Genomic DNA, 15,195 nt, shown 5'->3' with positions numbered 1-15,195 from the left:
TTATATAGGAGTACGAATTGTTAAAACAAATATTCTTACACGGGTAATTAATTCAATTGATCTATTGCAAGGATACATATTCATTTTAATCGATGAATCCATACATCGTTACACCCATGGCATACTCACCTCACCGAGACGTTTTAACAGAACCAAGTTTATCGGGAGCGTAAGGACGGCCTTTAGCGGACACCGTTTCATAAAACAAAAACTCAGTGAACTTAAGTTAAATTTAGGTAATCTTGAACGTACTTGCTGAAATTATTGGAATTGTCATAAACTCAGGCTAATTTTAAATGATAATTACAGCCCCCCGCCCCCACCTCAAAACGCATCTTTCATGCTCACGTGTCGAAACTTCACATTAAAACTCTGGGTGGCACTGATGGTGAAGCCCAATTTCACTTGGTGACCCCGTGACCCTGCGGCGCCACTCAAATCACTCGCTCAGCCACTCACACGAGGGGAGCTTCAGCAACGACGGACCGACGACGACGTTACATTGCCCGTATGCGCCTTCACGATCAAGACCCCACAGAGCACTCCACGGCAATCCAACTTGTTAATATAACAGAGTAACTATTAAGGGGGATAAAATTGGCTCAACAAAACATCTCATCGCTGCTAAGTCGGATGTTTTGTATTAAAAACCTTGTTGTTGTTGCAAAGGTTCCGTCTTCGGGCGTGATAGTAAAAAAGATGGCGTCCCGTTCATAAAACCGTACCGAGGAGAGTGAGGAGCTCCGAGGCATGGGACATAACAAGAAGCGGCTCCATTGCTCGTTGTGCATATTCTGAAACGAGGCTCGGAGCCTTGACTGCCCTGCGTCTAGTGCACATAGAGAACAACCTGGAGAATAAGGAGACCGGGGTTCGGTCAAATAAGAACGACACCGTTTAGTTAGCACCCTTCGAGTTCTGACACAGCATTGACATCTGCATGCAAATGAACTGGGAGCCAGCTGAGTGAGGCCAGACAGACAGTGGATTCATGTGAGCACATTTTATTCAAGCACTGCCTGCTCTACCACTTGTGTCTGCCCGAATGGCTGCAACCACGTGTGGTATCATACGTATACATACTGTTCCCACAAGCTTCTCTCAATGTATCTACCCCATGTTAAGGTCCACCAGAGTGAATGTTTGATCTCACCCATTCTGCATGTAACCACCACACTGCAAGTCCCAACACTTCTCTTTCCGCTAAACGTTGCACTTCTCTCTTATCGACTTGGTTCCAAAGCTCTGATAACCTCGCTCAAGCCAAGAAACGTATTAACTCTTGATCGATTACACCTTCAGTTAAGTGCCGTCTCTCGACAGCCTTTTGCCATGGTGGTCCTTTATGTCTGTGCCCAGAAGAAGTAATATTATTAATAAAAAATGACCCTTCATTCTGACGACTATCCCAAATCATAATGATCACCTTGTCTCCCCCCACAGTCGAGAGCACTTATTTACTGATGGCCATCCGTGATTACCTAGGCCAGAATGAGAAGACACTAGAGAGCTCACCCCCTATGTAATTTGAGACAAGGAAGCATCAATTTGTCATCGTAAAACACCAGGGTAGTACGACAGCCACTTTCTGCATTAAGCCCCTGACGCACCAAAGTCCCATCTATAGTCATTGATGAGATTCCAAATGTGCTCCAAGTTAAGATTCGCTGGAATGCAAAATAAAGCACTTTTAAGGGAACAATCTTGGAAGCCCTGCGGTTGCCGTCGAGACCCACGCAGTGAGTGTCACTTCTCACCACTTAGAGAAATGGGTCTCAGCCTCCAGCGGAGTGCCGTGAGAAACTTTTCAGTACACGTGAGGATGCGTTGATGTTACATTTGTTACATTTGTCTGCTTTTCTTGGTCTCCTGACGAAGCGAGATGAATTAAACATGAATCCGGCCCGCGTGGTGACGTGATTGGTATGCGCGCGACTCCAGATCGTGTGTAGGTTGATGCAGCCAATTCATCCTTCCGGGTTGAATAAATAATCGTAATTATTTCAACTTGTAACGCGATGCCAGCACACAACAGTGTCCACTCACTCTCGATGAGAAAGAACGACTCAAGAGGTGCGAGGAACCACACAGACAAGCGGTAAACGCTACGGCCAGGCATTGAGCCGGTGTCAACCCCCCCAGAAGCTCTCTGTTCCTCGATATATTAAGGTGCCATCGGCCAATTAATGAGCGTTTACACGTGTTAGAAAACCGCAGCATTAGGGGAAAACCCAGGCGTGTTGGGGGGCAAAAATCTATCCCACTTGGATGGAACAGGCGCTGTCCATATATTGCTGCGTTGTCTTCTGTAAAGCCAGGGTAAATGGCTCCTCTTTTTCTTTTCGCCTGATGAAGACCGCTTGTGTTGCGATTGCAACGTCGTGGTTTTTTGCTTTTATTAGTAATTTATTTTATTATTTTATTATTTCTATCTACGTGATTTTACCGAAAGAACCAAGAATATGGGCTCCTCAATGCTCGGGGGAGAGGAGTTTCACAGCATCTGCGCGGACCACCAGCCCTTGCCTCCGCAGTGCTGGATTGGAGGTGTGTGTAGCCACCGCCGTTCAGCCAATGAGTACGACTTTGTGGAAGTCGTCTGCGATGTTTTCGATGAATCATCTCGCTTCTGGCAAGAGAATAATGTCCACCGTTTGGTCGGCTGTACACAAACGATGGCACCCCCCCCACCCCCCAATACTTGTTAGAGCACCTCGGATTAGCACGGTTGAATACGTACGGTGCGAAAGAAGTTCAATATACAGATCAGGAAAGCACTTGTTCGGACATGGACACTGAACTATATAACAGCCCAATTGATCAACTTGGAACAATATTTATCACCAGGTGAGAGTCCATGCAAGAGGGAGACCTGAATGACGATAGGGCAAACATCCAGTGGTTCGTATTCTGATTATGTTATTGGGACAGAGGATGCGCATGGGTGGTGTAGGAGTAATTTAAATTAATGGTGAAAAAAAACCTTTAAAACAAGAAAATAGCACAAAAAATACCAAATGTTGATCTTTCAATATTCAATTAACTTGTGATTTTTTAAAAATGTATATTGCGCGAAGTTTAGGCACATTTTTTGTATTGCCTATATAAGCATATACAAATTCTAATTGGTTTCCCACTCAAACTATTTGTGGGGCTGCACTAATTCCCTCTTTACCGTCTGCAGCCAGTGGAGGAAATTCCAAGGACAGATAATTCAATAGGATAAGAATGATTGAATTCCTACAATGCGGTTATAATTTTTAACAACCGTGGACAGATGAGGGACTGATCCAACCCCTCATTGGGATTTAAACGTGCAGCCTTTCTGATTACAAGTCAATAATAATCTTAGAGCCCTTTGTCAATCCACTGCTGTATGAAAACCTCCCCATGCCATGTCAGTCATGGGGGCTGTTTGATCGTGTTCATCAGTGTGGGTTTGGTGATGGGATGAGGTTCGGTGGTGAGGACCGTTTCGGATATCACTCACCACTGATGATTGCCTTGGCCAGGAATCGAACTCAGTTCATCGGGTCCCACTGCCTATTATTGTCTTGTAACAGAACGTTCCCAAACGAATATAGAGAGTTCTAGATTTGAAGCTTTCGTGACTGCAAGGATTCATATTCTTAGGTTTTTTCGGTAAAGTCACGTAGGTAAAACATCAAAATTAATAAAAATAAAATAAAATAAAGATCACGACGTTTGTTGCCTCCGAAACGTCGTGATCTTTATTTTATTTTATTTGTATTAATATAGAGAGTGTCGTCGTTCTCTCAGAGCCATAGTGATTTATATTAGTTGCACGTATATCGCACAATCAGGTGTGGCTCATGTACAGGAGACTGCAATCATGCTCCGAAACGGACAATAGCCCATTCAATGCACTAAAATGCAATGGAATGTGATCAAACATTGTACCATTTCGACGTAATATTTTTAATATTGACATGTGAGTATTCATCTTCGTAACGTAATATTTGTTGTTGCGTATATGCGGTAATGGTTGCTGAAATGCAATCACAGAGGTCCCATCGCGATATGCATGCGAATTTGTGCATTGTGCGCTGCACATGCAAGGATAACATGTAACATTAAATATTAAAAACTCAAAGGCAAACACGTGAATGAGGGTCATAATTTTCGTCAAATTTTCATCACAGCCCAGAATCAGAAAATCATTTTTTGGTGGCTCGTCCAGAGTCACTGAGGAGTTAGGAAAGGCAGTAATTGGCAGCTAAAGCCCGAATTTTATGTAAATATAGTAATTTTGCCAAACTAATTCTGAGGATCATGTGAAGTCCAAAGAGACCGTAATCGCACCACTGGCATTAGGAGTTGCTAAATTGAAGTTGCAAGTGGCCTCCTTGATTCTGCGTGCACATATAAAAATAATGCAAATCCAAATTGGCCACATTGAAATGTTGGCAAACGTTGATTTTGCAAGTTTTTTGCCGAAAAATGCAGATACTTTTGGATTACTAATATGCCCACGAGAGAGAGCCTCGCCGAGTCTCACAACTCAATTTCTGAAGGGCCCTGCTACGTTCTCGCTGTATGGTGTGATGATTGCTATGTGTGTTCATGTAATTTTGAAATTTGCCAAATTTTGTAATTTGCCAAATTATGACACACGCTTCTTTAGAATGATGTCATGGGATCTTCGGCATCCACGGTGAAGCAAATGGTGAGTAGAAATCCACGGTTAAGACACCCACAGTATTAACCAGGGTACCCGGCAGGATTCAAACCGTGAACCTCTGCGACAAGCCTAGAACGCGCTCCCACTCGGACATTTCATCACCAACAGAGGCAATTCACCAGGGTGTGTGGATCGCGTGTGGTGGGGTACAGTCTCCCGAGCCGCATGCGGCTCTTTAATCTACCACATCCAGCTCTTATCGAAGGGGCATGACGTAGAACAAGCTGTCTCGGGTGTGGACCAATCAACTTCAAGGACAGTGCACATTATCAGAGTTATGTTCTTTTGTTTGTATTATGACTGCAGGTATTGCGGTCTATGCAAACATGACTCCTTGCAAAAAGGTGTCAGTTTTGTTGCCAGATAGAAGGGTAAAGAACCAATTATCATATTTTTACTGGTAAATGAGGTCCCCATAGTGTAGATGCTTGCCCCGAGCTCTCATACTCTGATGGTGCATTGTCCTTGAGTTGTGCGCCTTTTGGCGTCATCTGGTCCAACCCATATGAGACTAGGCTCGAAGGAAAGCTGTCTCGGGTGTGGACCAATCAACTTCAAGGACAGTGCACATTATCAGAGTTATGTTCTTTTGTTTGTATTATGACTGCAGGTATTGCGGTCTATGCAAACATGACTCCTTGCAAAAAGGTGTCAGTTTTGTTGCCAGATAGAAGGGTAAAGAACCAATTATCATATTTTTACTGGCAAATGAGGTCCCCATAGTGTAGATGCTTGCCCCGAGCTATCATACTCTGATGGTGCATTGTCCTTGAGTTGTGCGCCTTTTGGCGTCATCTGGTCCAACCCATATGAGACTAGGCTCGAAGGAAAGCTGTCTCGGGTGTGGACCAATCAACTTCAAGGACAGTGCACATTATCAGAGTTATGTTCTTTTGTTTGTATTATGACTGCAGGTATTGCGGTCTATGCAAACATGACTCCTTGCAAAAAGGTGTCAGTTTTGTTGCCAGATAGAAGGGTAAAGAACCAATTATCATATTTTTACTGGCAAATGAGGTCCCCATAGTGTAGATGCTTGCCCCGAGCTCTCATACTCTGATGGTGCATTGTCCTTGAGTTGTGCGCCTTTTGGCGTCATCTGGTCCAACCCATATGAGACTAGGCTCGAAGGAAAGCTGTCTCGGGTGTGGACCAATCAACTCCAAGGACAGTGCACATTATCAGAGTTATGTTCTTTTGTTTGTATTATGACTGCAGGTATTGCGGTCTATGCAAACATGACTCCTTGCAAAAAGGTGTCAGTTTTGTTGCCAGATAGAAGGGTAAAGAACCAATTATCATATTTTTACTGGCAAATGAGGTCCCCATAGTGTAGATGCTTGCCCCGAGCTCTCATACTCTGATGGTGCATTGTCCTTGAGTTGTGCGCCTTTTGGCGTCATCTGGTCCAACCCATATGAGACTAGGCTTGAAGGAAAGCTGTCTCGGGTGTGGACCAATCAACTTCAAGGACAGTGCACATTATCAGAGTTATGTTCTTTTGTTTGTATTATGACTGCAGGTATTGCGGTCTATGCAAACATGATTCCTTGCAAAAAGGTGTCAGTTTTGTTGCCAGATAGAAGGGTAAAGAACCAATTATCATGCTGTGCACTACATCAATGCACGTGTGTACACCAGCATGCGATACTGAGTCGGGCCTGTAGGTGGCTGGCAGGGTTATTGAGTAACCTGACGTGTACACCAGACACGTGGTTAATGGCGACTCGGTTGAGGATTGCTGTGTGTGATACACGTGCTGTTGCATTTTACAGGTAAAGGACCCAAATGTTGTTTTTGATAGTTGTAGAAATGTTCTAGTCTTTAAGCTTGGCTTTGAATTTATAGTTTGTGACATATTTAATATATTCACTCTCACCACTTCCAGTGTGAAAGTGTAGGCCGACATACCCTCTAAGAGAGCCTCTCCTGAGCCCCTTTGGCCAGTGGTGGCATGAGCGAACAGAAGGTGGGTGGGGGTTAATACGATGGCCTCGCGTTACCAGGATGAGGAGGCCGTGGTTTGCGGGATCTTGATAGACGGTGATGGTGGAGAGCACGGAGAGAACGAGGCAGGAGAACACCAGGATAAACCTGCGGGGGCGTTTGGGAGACAGCGCAGCAGAAACGCGAAACTTAGCACTTGTGTAGTGACATCGCGGAATGTTATTGTGTAGTGCCGGCCCGAGAGAGGCACGGCGTGCGATGTAACGACATCGCGGACCCCACAATGGTGTGGGTGTAGTACCGGAACTCGAGGTGCTCGGTGAGTGCTGATTGATAGTGCTGGATGGCACCACGCTTGGCGTGCAGTGCCGGCCCCTACAGAATATGGTGTAGGAATGCCGGCCATAGAAATGGGATTACTAAAGGCCGTGGCACTCTGGTTGACCCGAGAGGACACATGACCAGATAAGTCTACAAAGGGGCCCCAAGTGGGGGCTAGGGGTGGTCACGTGGTCGGGGGCCAGATCCTGCTCGAGGATTCTGGAAGGTGGTCGTGGCCAAGGGCGGAGCCAGCCACGCCGCAGAGAATATAAGCCAGGTCCCCCAGAGGGGCCGGCGTTGTTGTTCATCCTGAAGAAACCTTTGTTCTATGTTCTACGTTCTACGAGTCTCCAACACGTGGACCTGGACCCGAGTTGTGGTCCCGGTCCGTAGTAGCTAGTTACGTTGTAACTAGTGTAGTTAGCCTGGTGGTCACCACCATAGGTTGTTATGTTAAGGGGAAGTTACTCCTTGTGTTGGTGTTAAACAAATGTGTTGCCTCCAAGAGTATGTCTGCGACTCAGTTGAATCCACTACACTTGTGTACAGAAATATGTACCCATCATCGTGACCATCATCATCATCACAGGGATAGTCAACCCTGTTAGTTAGTCATTTAAGTACATCAAAAAATAATAATCCCTCAAATGACGGTGTTTGAATGCAAGTGCTGTATGTTGACATTCGTTCGTGCCGTACGTAGCCAACCGTGGTCAAATTTGATGCTTTACTGGTGAAAAACCAAAATCGACCGTGGGTGGAAGCCTGATGGGAACTAATTGCAAAGTAACCCCCCCCCCACCCTCCGTGTATGAGGATGAATCGTATGAACAACTACTCTTAAATCAGGGCGGTCTCATGATGTTTTTTTTCCATCTAGTTCACGTTTCAGGCAATCAAAGCAAGAGTCCCCGATCCAAGTGAGACACACGTGCTTTTGCTTATTTTTGGAGCACTCATGCAAGCTGGGGTATGTTTATAAGGGTCCCACGACGCGTGTATGTACACGGTTGGCTGATGTCAATTGTGGCGCGTTGGTGGCTGGCTGGGTTACTTTAGGAGCCTCTTGTATCCCACACGAGCCGCATGGCCGAGGGTGGCCTCATGCACACTTGCTCAGGAGGGTGTTTTACATTTCGTTGCATTTCACAGATATTAAGAAAAAAATATATATGCATTGCTCATCGATCATTACCTCCTCACTCCAAACATGTGGCACTTTTCTATCGATAATGTAAGGTAAAGGAGTGGGATATAACTAGGGGAAGTGGTGGGGGGTTGGGCAGACGGGCGATTTAACTCGAGTGACAAAGTCCAGGAGTAATGCTTCAGTGACAGCAGTAGTGCCCGTGTGGCCGATTCAGGAGACCTTATTCTTAATACTGAAGCTTCACGGTCATTCCACACAGCATGTGACACGCACCCACAGTGTGTATCTCCCAGGCTGTGATGACGAATCTCCATTTAATGTCATAACCAGTGTTTAAAGTGTATTTACGTAGGTGTAAAGTACATTTTCTCATGAAAATATCTGCTGTACTACATAACAGCGCCACATTTAATTTCATACGTAAATAATATTCTGCACATAATGTATCATAGCGCATTTCATATACATGTATATGATGGTATATACAACATAACGGTATCCTACTGCATACAATATTAATTGTATACTACATATATTATAGTGCATTTAGTATACGCACATTATATGCTAATATACGTATTGTTCTATTGCGTAATCAAAGAGGTCTGCGTTAAAAAGGTTTTTCAGGAGTATCACAGATCGTTTCCCTGCCCCAAAACACGCCGTTTCATCGCCATTTGGTTGCAGCATCAGCTTATTCTTCGCACCTGAATGCACACCGGAGCATAAACCACCGCTCATTAACCACTGCTAAGCACCGCGAGGCCGTGCACTATTGAACCAGCAGTCGCCCAGGCATGTAGGTCTAAGTGGGATCGGCAATAGGTCACTGAATGCGCAGCAAAATGTGCACGTGCCGTACGCATTTCCAACTCCAGTCCAGTACAGAAGGTAGTCGTGTGTCTACCGTGGCCACGGTCGTTGTATCGAATATATGCTCGTATCAATATGTGATGGCTATGCTAAGATGCACGCTGCACTTAAACGCTTAGAATAAACCTGGCTCAACGGCATTGCCGAGTAACAGTTGACTACTGTGACAACGACGAGTTAAGTACCTAGGAAAGCCATTGTCTCAACGCTCTTAAACGAATATCGATTCTTGGTTCTTCTTCACAAACAAACCACGAGTCTCACTATCCATCCCGCCGACGGCTTGTCATATCCACATTCGTGCCCATGGATTTGAGTGACGTGATCTATTAATGCGCTCATCAGCACAGCTCCGAATAACTTCCACTGCCCTGACCTTTAGTTTAAATGAGGGCCAATCGAGCTCAAGTTTCAGGTGTATTTTGTTGAACAAGGGTGAGAACTCAAGAGACCAGAATAGAAGTCTTCTTCGTAAGATTGACCTGGGTCACCAACGTGATCAAAACAAAAAAATAAACGAAACTACATGTTTTATTTGACCAGGTAAGGCCCACGGAGATTTATATCTTTTTTTTGAGAAGTGACTTGGCTATCACAAATGACAGCTCAACTGAGTGGCTTGTCACGTGTGGACATTTGTGGCAGCCAAATACTCTAAACGCGTGTTGTTGATTATAAACCTGGAGGGAAAAAGCAGAGGACCCGCAGAAAAGTTCACACGGCCACGGGGAGAACAAGCAACCTCCAAATATACAGGCGTCAGGGTCAGATCGAATCCACGACCTCTTTTTTACCAGGCGAGGCAGTTAACATCTCACCACCGCCCAAAATAGAACATAGTACATCATTGAAGTAAATAGCAATCAAAACCAAAGCAAGAACACCTGTATCACGTAAGGTACTGTCATTGTCACTCTGTCATTGTGAGCTCTACTCTCAGTCAGGCTGCAGAATCTCTCACTATACCAACAGGCAGACTTAGTAATATAGGTGGAGAGGTGGCGCAGTGGTTAGCACACTGCAATGTGAACCAGGTGACCTTATTCCGATTCCTGGCCATGGCTGACATCAGTACACGCTGGCCCTGGGTCCCCATCCTCTTCGCCAACTCGCAATGACCAGCATGGTGAAGTATGGTCAAACTACCCTCATGATCGAGAGGACATTGAGAGGCTTTCATCCAGTGATGGATTCGTATATTAACATGGCAGGACACTGTTATTATTACTACGGTATGGCCAGAATAAATGAAGAGTTAAACGCGGGTCACACAGACCTAATGCAAGACAAATTTCAAAGGGCATTTAAATCTACCGACCATTTAATGGAATAAATGCGCTGACGTTAGGAGTGACGCCATGACAGAATGAAAGAATACGTCCCAAATCTGTGGGTACTTTCTATCATCCTCCTTAAAAAAAAACACTTTGCTCGTCGTGCGTACACGAGCAAAATTAGTGGCTAAAACCTCAAGCAAGCGAGAGACAAAGGAGAGAGCGCGAGTGATGGGTGGAGAGTGAGCATAGAGAGCGAGAGAGACAGCGTGACAGCAGTGGTGCAGGCTGCCGAAATCGAGACAAAGGGAGAGAGAGAAATCATTGCACACATGATGTCCGAAACAAGGAAGTTGCACATCGCTCCTTCAGTATTTCCAGGTCGCCTTTCACTCGGCAAGCTTTCTATTTATTTTTTTCGTTTGCTTTAATCGTGTCCTTTGCCGAGTGAACGAATGAATTTTGTGCGACAAGCGTTGGTGTTGAAGCTTGGTGTTAAATTTTTAAAAAAAAAATTTCGCCTTCCCTTCAAACTCCCACGGCGTAAAATTGTCTGCTTTTGAAAATACGTCATGAATAAAAGAAAGAGGAGTTTTTTTCCCTAAGAAGAGCGCTGCCTATATAATCTAAGTAATTCACTGCGAGCGAAATGGCTCGTTGGTTTCCCTTGTGCGCCACGAAATTCCTCATGCACGTGTAGTGACATCCGGGATGTCGCGGTATGGTGCCGGCCCGGGAGGTCGTGGCGTGCGATGTACTTACTTCGCGGACAGCACCGTGTGTGTTGCTGAGTGATGCCGGCTTTACTATAACACGGCGTGCGATGCACCGTCATCGCGTACACCCCGTAGGTGGGTGTAGTACCAGCCCTAGCGGTGCTTGGTGAGCGCTGGGATAGAGCGGGCACCACGCATGGCGTGTAGTGCGGGCTCCCACAAGGGGGACCAGGAGAGTGTCAGCCCAGAAACAGGGTTGCCCCAGGCCATGGCACTCTGGTTGACCCCGTAGACACGTGATGCGGAGTGTCCACAGAGAAGGCCCCAGGTGGGGGGGCTAGGGAGTGATCACGTGTCCGGGAAGAGCTCTCGAGAGGGATCGAGAGGGAGCTAGAACACTCGCGAAGGTGGGCGGGGCTGAGGGCGGAACCGGCCCCAACCCGGGAGGATAAAAGGTGGGTCCCTGAGAGGGACCGGGGTCGCTTGGTTCATCAAGCTGGAAGCTCTACGTCCTACGTCTAAAGAGGCATCAACACGTGGCTGGGGACCCGAGTGAGGGTCCGACCCTTCGTAGCTGTAACTCCTCCGTATAGTGTAGTTAGCTGGGTGGTCACCACCCCAGGCTGTGCCTGGTAAAGGGGCAGTTACCCCTTTGTATATATACGTGTTACATTGAATGTGTTGCCTCTGAAGAATAACGTCTGTGACTCAGTTGGACTCACTACACATGTCTACACAGAGCGTATAGCAGGATATCAGCTGCTATTTTTATATTGAGCCTTTGTAATGCGCATCTTATTTCCATAAAATTGTGGACAGGCTTAAAAGTGTGATATCCACATGCTTTTTTTAGTATGATGTGTCCTCAATGTATCCACAAGGCTATTTTAAATAGTGAGTGGTATTCATATTCAATGTTAGTCCTAAGCTATTGATCAACAGCTCACATTCCTATTGGCATTGCCCCGTATATATCTTACATTTACTTACCACAGTCGGCCAGCCTGAATGGCAGGATCGCACGGATTCACTTGCACAGCTATTTCACGAATTCTTTGCATTTGGGTTTCACCATTCGTTTCAACAATCGATTTTGTCTGCCCCTGCGTTGGACACAGAATCCATCACCGCAATAGGATTTCTATGAAGCAGATTTATCTGAAACAAATAGAGTTAATGCTCCTCGGTTGCCCGTGGCCCGCATTATGTGCCTGGTTGCCCAGTAACCGCGCCTGAGTAAAAAGGAATAAAAATTAATGGCAATTCCACACTAACGAGTACCTTTGACTCGCACACATTCTATTACTTGCTCCTAACTCGTGACTCAGTCACGCTAAGAAGTCATCCGTCGTTGCCGAACCGTCCCACTAAATGATGGCTGGCTCTGTCATTTTCATTGTCCGGCTTGTCGGAGGCGCTTCCGTTGATGGCTGGAGCAGCCCCAATCATCGAACAAACGACCAGCGATGAACACGTCTTCACCCACCACCCCCCCCCCCCGTTTTCCGTAGGTAAACGACACGCGTGTGTCTCATAGCCTCATTTATATGAGCTTGGCATTATCCGTGTTGTTTTCTTGTCCTGACCATCCCTCCCCTCCCCTTCCATTACCCCCGCAGAGTTGAGAGTTGGCTGTGCACAGAATCACGGTGGCGAGATATTAACTACCTCGCCTGGTATGCAGGAGATCGTGGGTTCGATACCAACCCTGACTCCTGTATATTTAGAGTTTGCATGTCTCTCTCTCCGTGGTCGTGTGGATTTTTCTCCGGGTCCTCCGGGTTTTCCCTCCACATTTAGAAACGTGCATTTGGAGTATTTGGCTGCGATACATTTCCACGTGATAAGCCACTTTGTTGAGCTATCATTTGTGGCCAGGTCGCTTCTGAAAAGGAGCTATATAGCTCAGTGGGCCTTACCTGGTAAAATATCAAGAAATTAATTTTAGTTTCGAACGTGGAGTAAATGCATTTGAAATAATAAGCACATAGGTAAAGATAAAGCTGCAGCACTGAAATGTATTTCTCGTGGCCACTGTTGGCAGAAGGGCCCCCCCACTAGAAAGAGCTGGAGACAGCCCCGCTGGAGAGTACTTTGGCCTACTCTTTCAAGTTGCCAACAGGTTTTGGAGGAGGTGGAAAGCAACCACGTTTTACCCCACCCAGCGCGACCTGCCGATCGACTAACTGTGGTCTACTCATTTGTACCGCCGGGTGGACGGAGGGAACGGGGGGGGGTTGAGGAAACTTGCTCCAACCAGCGACCTCTGGTTTTAGGTCAATTGTGTCCACCGTTGCATCGCCACAAATAGACAAAGATCCCACATGCAGCCTCAACAGACTGTTGGGGAAAGTGCTGTTAGCGAGCACCTATCAAGGCCGGCACAGCACACCAGAGGGTGGGTGGCCATCACCATGCCCGACCACCTTTGTCTCCCCAGTGGCGATGGTTACACACCGTACTAGGTACTCATTTGAGGCCGAGTTGACCTTGGGGAGGTCTCCGACCGGTTCATATAATCGTCACTGGTGTTCGTGGCCGTAAGTAGGAATCAAATTCGGGCCGCTGACTGTTACACCACCGCTCCCCAGTACTACACCTGTGGGAACACACACAGACACACAATGGCACACACAAAGATAACCCGTGTATCGCTCCCCGCTACATCGCCACAGCATTCACATGCACACAACGTACCACCCCGACAACCACTTGAATTACTCCACTAAATCCTTTAGTCGCACAGCTTCCTCTGGATAAAGTGAAGGGTGAGGCTGAAGTGCACGAAGGGCGGAGGAGGAGGGCCATTGAGGCGCGACCTCCCGGTTGATGCGTCCTCGACTGTCGTCACTGCTGGGCCTTGTCCAGCACAACAGCGCTCACGTGGCACGAGGGCAGTGCACAACAATCAATTATAATCGATTCGCGTTAGACGGAGTTCAAGGATGGCGGCGCACCATTCCTAACAATTTCCATTTTGCCTGGAATGTCATTTTCTACGAGGAGACGGCATGCGCGGGGCACTTGTAAATGCCAGCGTGGCCGCAATCCAAGCAGCTGAATACGTGTCCATGAAGGTATTTATATTAAAAACTCAACATGTTCGTCAATAACACTGCGTGTGTGACCTTTCAAGGAAAAGAAAACAACAGGCGACGTTTCTACCAATGGTCCTTCTCATAGCACACCAATAAAGAGGCCACAGGATGGATGCTAAGAGTTGGAGACTCCACTTTACACCATGTTGCCTTATACGAATACAAAAAAATGGACAGTTTTAAATTGGCATATGAATAGTGAACTATTAGTGGATATAGTAACAAACCCTTCAATAATCAAAAACATATGAATGCACACAATCATTCATGTAAACAGTTAAATTATAAAATGCTTATTATATATATTTTTAGTATCAATATTTTTCTTATTTACCCAGGAAAGCTTCATTTCGTCTCTCGGGAATTTTTTTTCTAAGAGAGTGAAACCAAAGTTTTCAGCTGGAAGGGGGCACAGGACTGGTTGAGTTAGCACTCGCCATGATGTTAGCCGTGGCTGAGAATCAAACTCAGGTCACTGGGTTGATAGTGCATTGCGCTAACTACTGCGCCACCCCGCCGCTCCCCAAAGTATATAGATACAGGATATGTGTGTACTGTATGTGGTGAGCAGTGGTGCAGTCGGCTACAAAGCAGGCCACCTAAGTCCAGGGGTGGCCTCAGACTAGCTGCCAGCAACTGGCGCCAGAAGGCGAACCATGCAATTGGCGCCCCCACTCGCAAACCCCCAAGCGCTGAGGTTTTACAGGTTCCACACTGCCAACCAGGGATTATTTGTCTGTCTGTCGTGCATAGCCACGCCCTCGATTTGTATTTGATAGAGCGCTTCGGGCGGGCTCAGCACCACGTGACGCGCCGCCCCACGCAGCTTGCGCCGCGTGACACGGATCGCACGAATGCGCTGTCCAACCAAGTCCCTACCTGCCCACTCCGAAGGAACGTGTTTAGGAAAGTGGGAAACATTTCGCTCATATTTCGATTTAAAGCTTTCGTGACTGCAGGGATTCATCTTCTTGGTTCTTTCGGTAAAGTCACGTAGAAGAGAAATAAAATAATAAAAATAAAACATAATTAAATAATTATCAAGACGTTTCGGCCACAACGCAAGCAGCCGTCCTCAGGTGAAGAACAGGTCTGTCAGAAAGACAGCGTCTGA

General features: G+C 46.4%; 1 protein-coding gene across 1 annotated transcript in view; it reads right to left on the bottom strand.

The window, feature by feature from the left end:
- LOC133344260 (potassium voltage-gated channel subfamily KQT member 5-like) overlaps window positions 1-15,195 on the bottom strand; it is a 479,339-nt gene that overhangs the window by 81,306 nt on the left and 382,838 nt on the right. Inside the window, exon 2 of the mRNA XM_061554335.1 lies at window positions 6,706-6,796. Coding sequence (XP_061410319.1) covers window positions 6,706-6,796 — 91 coding nt within the window. The remainder of the gene's footprint in view (window positions 1-6,705; window positions 6,797-15,195) is intronic.

Source organism: Lethenteron reissneri, chromosome 19 (genome assembly GCF_015708825.2).
Source record: "Lethenteron reissneri isolate LAM-NWPU_2019-01 chromosome 19, ASM1570882v1, whole genome shotgun sequence".
NCBI classification, from domain to species: Eukaryota; Metazoa; Chordata; class Hyperoartia; order Petromyzontiformes; family Petromyzontidae; genus Lethenteron; species Lethenteron reissneri.
Note: the sequence above shows the minus strand (reverse complement) of the source record. Positions and strands in the feature narration are given on the sequence as shown.